This window comes from Coregonus clupeaformis, chromosome 6, assembly GCF_020615455.1.
Source record: "Coregonus clupeaformis isolate EN_2021a chromosome 6, ASM2061545v1, whole genome shotgun sequence".
NCBI lineage: Eukaryota > Metazoa > Chordata > Actinopteri > Salmoniformes > Salmonidae > Coregonus > Coregonus clupeaformis.
In genome coordinates, this window is record NC_059197.1 from 10,564,812 (window position 1) to 10,576,152 (window position 11,341).

Consider the following 11,341-nt stretch of genomic DNA (forward strand, 5'->3'; position numbering starts at 1 on the left):
CTGCTGTCTGTAATAAAGCCCTTGTGTGGGGAAAAACGAATTCTGATTGGATGGGCCTGGCTCCCCAGTGGGTGGGCCTATGCCCTCCCAAGCCCACTCAAGGCTGCGCCCCTGTCCAGTCATGTAAAATCATAGATTAGGGCCTAATGAACTGATTTCAATTAACTGTTTTCATTATATGCAATATACTTTGTGGACTTCACCGAACAGAGGTTGCTCTCCGGTTTTGTGATGAAACAAAGGCGTGGTTGAATTTATTCTGACACTGTGTCTTCTTATTGTCTCGGTCATAGGCCAATATATCATGGTCGCAACTGTGACATCTTTCACCTGGATTCACCTGGTCATGACTATGTCATGGAAAGAGCAGGTGTTCCTAATGTTTTGTACACTCAGTGTAATTACTATCGGAGCCCTTACGAAAAAAGATTGCAGTATAACTGCAGTACACTACAAATACTGCGTCCAAAATAACACCTTTTTTTTACTGCAGTACTTTTGCTGATGAATACAATTTGATATGATTTGTCCTCCGCTGCAGTTATTCTGCAATTACTGCGTCCAAAATACCACAGTCGACTGCAGTTACTGCACTTTTATTGCAGTTTCAAAACTGCAATCTTTTTTTGTAAGTGTGTGCATAATTGCCATGGTGTTTACATAGCGGAATCTAATCAAAATGGTATGAGTAGAGTAGACCTCCCGCAGTTGAGAGGCTTATGGTATTATAATAGCCTGCAGATTAACAATATAGCTCAATTCTATGTTTTAAGACAAGTGTCACGCAGACATTAATCATGTGTTGCTTAAGTCAGACAGACGTTCAATCGTAGGCGACAGTAGCTCGTTCGGCTCATTATTAGCTAGTTTCACCCGCGATAGGCTACAATAAGTTTCCCCTTGCCTGTGCTGCGACAAACTATTTGACTAGTCTACATGAATGCAGCCAGCACGGACAGTACCCCCCCAGGACACATTTACGTGATCTAAATGCATGCGGTTCTCTCACTTCATCATCACTTGAGTGAAAACACCAATGGAGAGGTAACTTTGCGCTCGGGTGGTTCATACTGTGTCTTTGATCACGAAAATGGACACTGCTGGATCATGGATCAAATGCAAAACGTTTCTTTTTTATCTAATGGTAAGTTTCCTCGAATTACGACAATCAGTCAAGACTTTAGGAGATCCATAGACCATGTTTAGCATTCTCCTTTTTTGATTAGAGATCAAATCTTCTTTTTTATTCAACCTGCTTTCATAATATCTCTATTCTTCACCTGAAGTCCCGAAATGTCTAGTCTTGTATTGCCTAGTTGTAGTCCAATGTACCTTTGGAGTGACTTCCAAATTCCAGTCAGTGCCCAATAGTCCACCACGGTTAGTTCTGTGCTGCCTTTTCAATGCAAATGAAATTATAGCTACCAACATTTTTCAATTGTTTTGTCTTTTTATTCTTCAATGTATGCATAATTCTCATGAGGAAAAAAAACAATTACAATTTTGAGTCATTCATATTCAATGACAGCTGTCAAAAATGCAATTTTCCTGTGCTTTATATATATATATATATATATATATATATATATATATATATATATATATATATATATATATTTCCACATTATTTTTGACCATTTGAATTGAAAACGATCACAGTAAGGTACTTAATTGTTACCCAGAAATGATTTGATATTGAGATAAAAACGGCTATGAACTCCTGTTCAAACAGAAAAGTTTTCCAATTGAAAAACGGAGAAAGCAGCAGACAGAAACGGTTATAGAGTCCTCTCACTCGGTCAGAAGTAGCAGAACAAGTTGGCATTATAGGGACTGTCAAAGGCAGGATCCCAGGGGAGGAGAAGAATTAAACATATTCAAGACTGGTCTCTGGTACTGTGAAAAAGAAATAGAGAAAAAAGTGGAGCGGCTAAAGTCCAGCGCCTCCTATTCAAAGTATAATGTTACTGCCTTCAGAAAAGGTCTGCCACAAAGGTTGTTTTCTCCTCTTTGTGTTGGACTGAGGGACTAAGAAGCTTCTGTTCCGGTTGATGTAGGTTTCAGTTTACCATAGATGTTTTGTCCTTCAAAATGTTACTCAATATCAACATTAATTATATACAGGTATCCACACTGGAGTAGTTATTCTATTGCTTCTATATAAAATACTGAACCACACATATTTGGACATTCATTTAATTATATGTATGATTTTTTTTACATTTTTATAAAGGAAAGTCACACTCCGTTTGCAATGAACTTTATTGGATTGCCACGAACATTTCCGCTCTAATGCCTTCATCGGGGTGTGCTTTGTCTGTTTTAACAGGTTGTCAACTACATATTTTTCTATGGAATGCCATTTTCCAATATGGCCGATGCTAGCCAAGCTGCCAGCAACCAAGACAAGTGGTCCAATATGACCTTGGTGGAGCGGCACCCTCTGTCCTCCTGGTACCAGAGATCTCATTGGCTTGGCAACAACAAACCAGGCGCTACACATTCTCCACACAGACGCCTCACACCACTGTCCTTCTCCAGACCTGTCTATTCTTTTCAAGTGAGAGAGGACACACAACCAGGTAGAGCAGTGTTTACCTCTTTCCTTCTCTCAGATATTTAAATGCAGATAATTTAAAGGTTGTTCATACATGTTTGTGTTTGTTCTTTAATCCAGAGTCACATGCCTCAGTTACGAAGTCTTCAGGCTGACTGTTACTGACTGCTCGGCTTAGGAAGTTATTGACAAATGTTAATGCTCAGTATTTCTTTTAATGTTTTAAACCTCAAGGCTTTAATTGAAATTCCACCAACTCCCCCGCCTATTTCAGTTAGAGGATTAAATACCTCCTGGTGTGCTCCACCTCCCTCATGTTGGAGAATGGTGATGATGACACATTGCCAATTATGAGTGCGTGGCCCATGTGGGGAATGAATGCACAACACTGGTGTTGCCAGCACCATACTTTAACCCCACTGAGCCATTGGAACCAGCATTGGTAATAGTAAGTTACCAAACCATCAGACCCATCAGAGAATTTCATCCTGAGTGTACTGTCTTATTCCATGTATTGACAGGAACGATAGTGGGGAACGTGGAAGCAGGAGAGCACAGCAAAGGGTTGACGAACACCATCTTCTCTGTGTTGGAGGACGATGGGGAGGGTCTGTTCCTGCTCAGCCCTCTCTCTGGTGACTTTCTGCTGTCACGCTCCCTGGACTACGAAACCCAGAGACTCTACATCCTGACAGTGGTAGTGAAGCATGGGGACATAGGGGCCAGCAGAGTCAGGGTCTATTTTAACGTGCTGGATGTCAACGATAACCTTCCAGTGTTCAGACTGGACTCTTACTCTGTCTCTGTACCAGAGGACAGCCTTGTTGGAGCCTGCTTCCTCTCTCTCAATGTCTCCGATGCGGACGACGGTGAGTGTGGAACAACATGTTTAACATACCACCTGACACAGACATGTGCTGTATAGACCAGGGTCGTGTTCATTAGGTATCAAACGGACAAGGCACTACCAGTTTCAATCCTATTTACTAGTCAGCCCCGTCACATGATCAAAGCCACATCAAGGCTTGTCTGCTGAAAACAGGCGCTACTGTATAAATGAAAATCACTATTATTATTATTATTAACCTGGACATTTAATCACGGATCTATGATCATTTCAACAGTAGTTGAGCTCATTGCAAATGACTAATAAAACAACTATCTCTTGAGTGAGAGAGAAAAAAAAAAACACAAAACATTTAAAAAATACATTATTATACTGTATACACCAAATGTTGGTTAGATACAGGTACTAGATACAGGTACTAGATACAGGTAATACTGAACAGAACGTAAAAAGCAACATGTCTGTCAATTCTAAATACCCCTGTTATGATACAATAAGCCTACAGGTAGTGCATCGGTATATGGGTGTGTTCTATCACTGTATATGGGTGTGTTCTATCGGTATATGGGTGTGTTCTATCGCTGCAGGCCTGGGTCCTGGGGCCAGTTCAGGTAGGTCCTGGTCTTGACCAGTCTGGTCAGCCGGTGGTAGGCAGACAGCTGGCAAAGTGGGATGTCCTCCAGGAAGACTGTCTGCTGTGCTCTACCAGCTGACAGAGGGTGGCCAGTCGCAGCTCCAGGGAACACCAGTTACTGCGCAGGTAGTGACGACTCACCACACACAGGGTGTGGCGGGTGCCGCAGACAGATGCAGGAAGGGAGGCCCCCTCTGCGCCAGGCCCGGCAGCAGCTGCTCCATTACCCAGCGCTTGTCTCTCCCAACGCAACGCCATCGTAGCAGTAGCACCCCCTAGGGTCGCCACTCCAGCTAGCCACGGAGGATGTGGCAGAAGGCCAGCTGATGGAACAGCACCGCCAGCATGAAGAGGAGCAGGCCCAGGGAGAAGCAGAGGAACAGGACAAAGCCCACGTCCAGGGAACAGTTGGTCTCCAAGTACCTGGGGAAGCCATTTTATTGTTTACATGTCATCTCCGGTTCCCCGTCATTCCATAAAATGACCTGGACATGTCTCTGTCCCGTGACCCAGTTGTCCAGCCAGGCTTTGTCACAGCTGCAGTGCAGGTGAGACCCGTATACCAACAGGTACACTACATGATCAAAAGTATGTGGACTCCTGCTTGTCGAACATCTCATTCCAAAATCAAGGCCATTAATATGGAGTTGGTCCCCCCTTTGCTGCTATAATGGCCTCCACTCTTCTTGGAAGGCTTTCCACTAGATGTTGGAACATTGCTGCGGGGACTTGCTTCCATTCAGCCACAAGAGCATTAGTGAGGTCGGACACTGATGTTGGGCGATTAGGCCTGGCTCACAGTCGGTGTTCCAATTCATCCCAAAGGTGTTCGATGGGGATGAGGTCAGGGCTCTATGCAGGCATGTCAAGTTCTTCCACACCGATCTCGACAAACCATAGCTGTGCAGCGACGCTCCCCATCCAACCTGACAGAGCTTGAAAGGATCTGCAGAGAAGAATGGGAGAAACTCCCCAAATACAGGTGTGCCAAGCTTGTAGCGTCATACCCAAGAAGACTCGAGGCTGTAATCACTGCCAAAGGTGCTTCAACAAAGTACTGAGTAAAGGCTCTGAATACTTATGTAAATGTGATATTTCAGTTTATTTTTAATACATTTACAAACATTTCAAAAAACAGTTTTTGCTTTGTCATTATGGAGTAATGTGTGTAGACTCCTGAGTGGCGCAGTGGTCTAAGGCACTGCATCGCAGTGCTAACTGTGCCACTAGAGATCCTGGTTCGAATCCAGGCTCTGTCGCAGCCGGCCGCGACCGGGAGACTCATGGGCGGCGCACAATTGGCCCAGCGTCGTCCAGGGTAGGGGAGGGAATGGCCGGCAGGGATGTAGCTCAGTTGATAGAGCATGGCGTTTGCAACGCCAGGGTTGTGGGTTCGTTTCCCACGGGGGGCCAGTATAAAAAAATATGTATTCACTAACTGTAAGTCGCTCTGGATAAGAGCGTCTGCTAAATGACTAAAATGTAAATGTAGATTGATGAGGAAAAAAATCGATTTAATACATTTTAGAATAAGGCTGTAACGTAACAAAATGTGGAAAAAGTCAAGGGGTCTGAATACTTTCCGAATGCACTGTATGTAGTGTGTGATCTGCCTTTAGACTATGATTGTCTGGCACATTTGTATTCAAAATACGATAGTTATCCATCTGTCCATTTTATTGGTAGACTACATGATATCATAGATTATATATCTTTCAGAGACCCTATCCTTTGTATTGAATAATCCTCCTTGATGTTGTCCGTCAGGTATGAACGGAGAGGTGAACATAGAAGTAACAACCGGAGATGGCGACACTACATTCTCGATCAACCCAGACGGAGCTCTCTGCCTAAACATAGTGTTAGACAGAGAGAGCAGCTCAGACTACCATCTGACAGTCCAGGCTACCGATCGTGCTCTGTCCATTTCTAGACGCCTCACTGCCACAGCCCGTGTTGTCGTCAATGTAGACGATATAAACGACAACGTGCCGTCTTTTACGTCAGCCCGTAGTGTCACCATCCCAGAAGACACTGCTCTCCAGACTGTTGTCATGGTGATACAGGCAGTGGATGTGGACTCAGGATCCAACGGGGACGTCGTCTACACTCTGGAGAACACGTCAGTCAGTGTGTTCAGTATCAACCGTACTAGTGGTAGTCTGTACCTGCAGCAGCCTCTGGACAGAGAGCAGGTAAATTGACTGTACTTTAACATTTTACCCTTTCTAACACAGATTTTAATGACAGTGGCATGGTTTTACTTTCAATTATCATTATGTGTTAGTGTTACCTACTTAAGTTTTAGTTTTTTTCTCTTCTTTTTATATTTATTGGGATAGGGATGTGATACATCTGAGATAGATAGAGGACATACAAGTGGCAGACCCGGGGATCAAACCCCCACTGCCATGCATAGTACACTACCACTAGTCCAGACCCCGGTACCTGTTCTAGTTGAATGCACTTGGTATAAGAATATCTGCTAATAAACTTAACTTACTTTGAAATTAAAGGGGATATTATAATTTTGATGGTTCCTCACCCTGAAAATAGTTTATGGATCAGGAGAAACTCTAATCCATGGTTCGGTTTTCTTTAAAAAGCCATTACAAACTTCAGCTAACTTTAGCGATCACTAGCTAAAAATCAATGGAAGTGATAGGGGAAGGCACTGAAATCTACTAAAATCAACTAAATTACTTTGATGTTACTTAAAGGTGATTTCGTCTCCTGTGTGCCCCATTCCCCTATCACTCCCACATATTTTTAGCTAGCTAAAGTTAGCTGAAGTTTAAACTGGCTGTTTAAAGAAAACCAGCTCTCAGGGTGAGGAACCATCTAACATTAAATAAGTAAAATACTCAACTTCCTCTTTAACTTAATGATCTGTTAAATGACTGAAATGTAAATGTCATGTAAATTCAGTTGGATACGCTGACTGTCACTGTGACAGCCACAGACAGAGGCACTCCTCCGCTGGCCTCCTCTATGGACCTCACAGTGCATGTAGAGGACGTCAACGATCACAACCCAGAGTTCACACACAACTACTACAGCCTGGCAGTCAGAGAGGACACCCCCAGAGGAACCAGCCTGTTGCAGCTCCGTGCTCTGGATGGGGACATTGGCTTTAACGGACAGGTGTGGTACTATGAGCTGTCCCAGGGTCAGAAGAAAGACAATGGGTCTAATGGACAGGTGCAATAATGAGCTGTCCCAGGGTCAGAATTCTTTTTATTGGTCTAATGGACAGGTGCAGTAATAAGATGTCCCGGGGTCAGACAAGAGACATTAGGATTACATTTAATGTACACTATATATCCAAAAGTATGTGGACACCCCTTCAAAATAGTGGATTAGGCTATTTCAGCCACACCCGTTGCTGACAGGTGTATAAAATCAAGCACGCAGCCATGCAATCTCCATAGACAAACATTGGCAGTAGAATGGCCTCACTGAGGCCTCCCGAGTGGCGCAGCGGTCTAAGGCACTGCATCGCAGTGTTGCGGGGTCACTACAGCCTGGGGTTCGATCCAGGAGTCCCATAGGGTGGTGCACAATTGGCCCAGCGTCGTCCGGGTTACGGGAGGGTTTGGCCGTGGGGGCTTTATTTGGCTCATCGCGCTCTAGCGACTCTTTGTGGCGGGTCAGGCACCTGCAGGCTGACTTCGGTCGTCAGTTGAACAGCGTTTCCTCCGACACATTGGTGCAGCTGGCTTCCAGGTTAAGTGAGCGGGTGTTAAGAAGCGCGGCTTGTCGGGTCATGTTTCAGAGGATGCATGACTCGACCTTCGCCTCTCCCGAGCCCATTGAGGAGTTGCAGCGATGAGACAAGATCGTAATCACAAAATTTGGGAGAAAAAATTAAAAAATTAAGAAATGGCCTCACTGATGAGCTCCGTGACTATCGACGTTGCACTGTCATAGGATGCCATGTTTTTCAACAAGTCAGTTTGTCAAATTTCTGCCCTGCTAGAGCTGCCCCGGTGAACTGTAAGTGCTGCTATTGGCAAGTGGAAACATCTAGGAGCAACAACATCTCAGCCGCGAAGTGGTAGGCCACACAAGCTCACAGAACGGGACCACCGAGTGCTGAAAATCGTCTGTTCCAAACTGCCTCTGGAAGCAACGTCAGCACAAGAACTGTTGGTCGGGAGCTTCATGAAATGGGTTTCCATGGCCGAGCAGCCGCACACAAGCCTAAGATCACCATGCGCAATGCCAAGCGTCGGCTGGAGTGGTGTAAAGCTCGCCGCCATTAGACCCTGGAGTAGTGGAAATGCATTCTCTGGAGTGATGAATCACGCTTCACCATCTGGCAGTCCGACGGACGAATCTGGGTTTGGCGGATTGTTTTTCATGGTTCGGGCTTGACCCCTTAGTTCCAGTGAAGGGAAATCTTAACGCTACAGCATACAATGACATTCTAGACTATTCTGTGCTTCCAACTTTGTGTTAACAGTTTGGGGAAGGCTCTTTCCTGTTTCAGCATGACAATGCCCCCGTGCACAAAGTGAGGTCCATACAGAAATGGTTTGTCGAGATCGGTGTGGAAGAACTTGACTGGCCTGCACAGAGCCCTGACCTCAACCACATCGAACACCTTTGGGATGAATTGGAACGCCGACTGCGAGCCAGGCCTAATCGCCCAACATCAGTGCCCAACCTCAATAATGCTCTTGTGGCTGAATGGAAGCAAGTCTCCACAGCAATGTTCCAGCATCTAGTGAAAAGCCTTCCCAGAAGAGTGGAGGCTGTTATAGCAGAAAAGGGGGGACCAACTCCATATTAATGCCCATGATTTTGGAGTGAGATGTTCGACGAGAGCAGGTGTCCACATACTTCTGGTCATGTATTGTATTTGTTTTTGTTTTTAATGTTCTGAAATGTCTGTCTGGGAAGACACATTTTATGTTTTTGTAAACATAAGAACTCTGAACTCTAAATGGACAGGTGCGCTACCAGCTGTCTCAGGGGAGTCAGTTCCTGGTGGACTCAGTCCGAGGTGTCGTCTCCCTGATAGACAGGCTGGACAGAGAGAGAGCCTCCTTTCACCTGCTGGCCGTCACAGCCATGGACCAGGGCAGCATGCCCAGGTCAGCCACTGCTGTGGTCAACATCACTGTCCTGGATGTCAATGACTGCAGCCCGCTGTTCTCTCCAGACACACTGACGCTTCATGTGTTGGAGAACGGCGGAGACCCGTCTCAGCTCTCCCACCAGGTAACTGCTGTGGTAGGGTTATTGGTTTATTATTAAACCCTTATTTAGTTAGGTAAGTCATTACGAACAAGTGATCCTTTATAATAACAACCTGGTTAGGACCTGGATTAATATGACTGAAGTACCCTCCATCTTCATATGACAAACAGATGATGTTGCGGTTGATGTAATCTCAGAACCCAGAATCAAATATTTCATGCATTGGCCAGCTCCTTGATATGTATGTCACAATAACATAATTTTAATGCGGCCATAATGCATTGTAAGATTTGTCATTTAGTGTAATCTCATAATGATGATTGAGTTATTATTAGCTATTTTGAGTCTGTTAAACAATTGCCACATGACATACAGTATGACATAACATACAGTAGTATCATGAGTTGATTACAATACAAGCAATACATTAGGAATACATTATACCTGTTGTCTTTCAGTAAAATCTTACACCCCCCAATTGTGACCAGGTATCAGCTAGGGATGAGGATCTAGGGGTGAACAGCCAGCTGAGGTACTTCATAGGTAGAGGAGACGGGGAGGGTCTCTTCTCTCTGTCTCCAAACGGCACCTTTCACATGCTACAGAGCCTGGACAGGGAGGTGACATCACTCTACACGTTAGACATCATGGCTGTCGACTCAGGTAATCAGGATCTCTGCTTCCGTATGACAAAAACACGTTGTTTTTCCTTTAAGAAATATCAGATTTTTATTTTTTTCTGCTTTACAAGTATAATGTATTCACATGAGAGCTGTCCCTAATTTGTATACTGTATATCACATCGTGAATCCCGAATGCAGTGATTTGTGTGTGATGTAAGATGTAGCTAAGCTCTCTCTGAGCAGTAATGAATCTGGTATAAGATGTTATTTTATGTTTGTCGAGACATCACAAATGAAAAGCTTATAATAAAGGCTTCATAAAAGCTCATACATGCTTATAGCAAGTAATAAAGAATAATACCTGCAGGCTTTAAGTCACTTTTTGTTGATGTTGATATTGTTGTGTTGTTTTGTCTCTCCAGGCCTGCTGCCTCTGACAGGGACTGTGACAGTCCATGTTGTAGTGGACGATATGAATGACAACCGGCCAGTGTTTAGTGAGGAGGTCTACACCACCATTGTCTCTGAGGATAGCCCTGCAGGCACAGTGTTTGCCATGGTCACTGCCTATGACGCGGATGATGGTGTCAATGGACAAATAAGGTACAGTTCTGTGGGTCCCCATCACTGGAGTTGAGAATTAATATATGGTCAGATCTTTTGCTGTAATATTATTTTTGATTCTGTGCTGTAATTTGATGGTTAACTGTATTCCAGGTATTCCATCGAGAGTGTTGATGGACCCTTCTCTATTGAGGACACGTCTGGGGAGCTTTTGACCACTGGCGTGCTGGACAGGGAGGCGGTGGCAATCTACAGACTGACTGTGGTGGCCAGGGACACACACCCCACACAGCCTCTGTCCAGCTCAGTACAGGTGTCTGTCCTGGTTGCGGACGTCAACGACCACTGGCCTCAGTTCCTCCACAGCCCCTATGTGGCTAACATGCCTGCTGGAACTGCTCCAGGTGAGGGGTTTTAGTAACAGCAGCCATTTTAGATATCATAGATAAACAAGAAGAACTAAGTAATACATATTATTACAAATGCCCTTTACTGCCATGTTCGTCGAGGAGTTTTTGACAATTTAATAGTGGTTATTAATGCGATTATGATAGGTGTACAATGTGTTTATGATTTGTTTTAATGCTGTTTGTGCCCGTGTTCTGCAGGGTCTGTTGTGTGTGTGGTGAGAGCAGTGGATGGTGACTCAGGGATGAATGCACAGCTCCACTTCTTCTTATACGGGCAGAACACTGGCCAGTTCTTAATCAGCCCACACAGGGGAACCATTTTCACCTCTGGTGCCCTCACAGTGACAAACGACATCACTATTAACGTGCAAGTGGAAGACTGGGCAGACAACCCTAAATTTGACACAACAACTGTTACCATCAGGTTCAACGTTCTCATCTTTATTTGTCTACTTTTGGAGTTGTGGGGAAGGGGTGTATAAAAGGGGGGTTACTCTTTAA

The 11,341-nt window shown here is 44.5% G+C and overlaps 1 protein-coding gene across 1 annotated transcript; it reads left to right on the forward strand.

Annotated features, from left to right (window-relative positions):
* The first annotated feature begins 898 nt into the window (after positions 1–898).
* LOC121568432 (protocadherin Fat 4-like) lies at positions 899–11,322 on the forward strand. Its single transcript, XM_045220928.1, has 10 exons — positions 899–1,144; positions 2,330–2,582; positions 3,079–3,426; positions 5,806–6,233; positions 6,967–7,239; positions 8,995–9,264; positions 9,732–9,906; positions 10,289–10,469; positions 10,584–10,834; positions 11,039–11,322. The coding sequence occupies exons 1-10, from the start codon at positions 1,091–1,093 to the stop codon at positions 11,320–11,322; spliced, it is 2,517 nt and encodes an 838-aa protein (XP_045076863.1). The 5' UTR covers positions 899–1,090.
* The last annotated feature ends 19 nt before the right edge of the window (positions 11,323–11,341 follow it).

Bases quoted from the DNA above. Each gene is read 5' to 3' on its own strand.
- LOC121568432 (XM_045220928.1), top strand. From the start codon at position 1,091: ATGGACACTGCTGGATCATGGATCAAATGCAAAACGTTTCTTTTTTAT. The intron at 7,240-8,994 runs GTGCAATAATGA...CTAAATGGACAG, and splicing joins ACAATGGGTCTAATGGACAG to GTGCGCTACCAGCTGTCTCA. The intron at 9,907-10,288 runs GTAATCAGGATC...TTGTCTCTCCAG, and splicing joins CATCATGGCTGTCGACTCAG to GCCTGCTGCCTCTGACAGGG.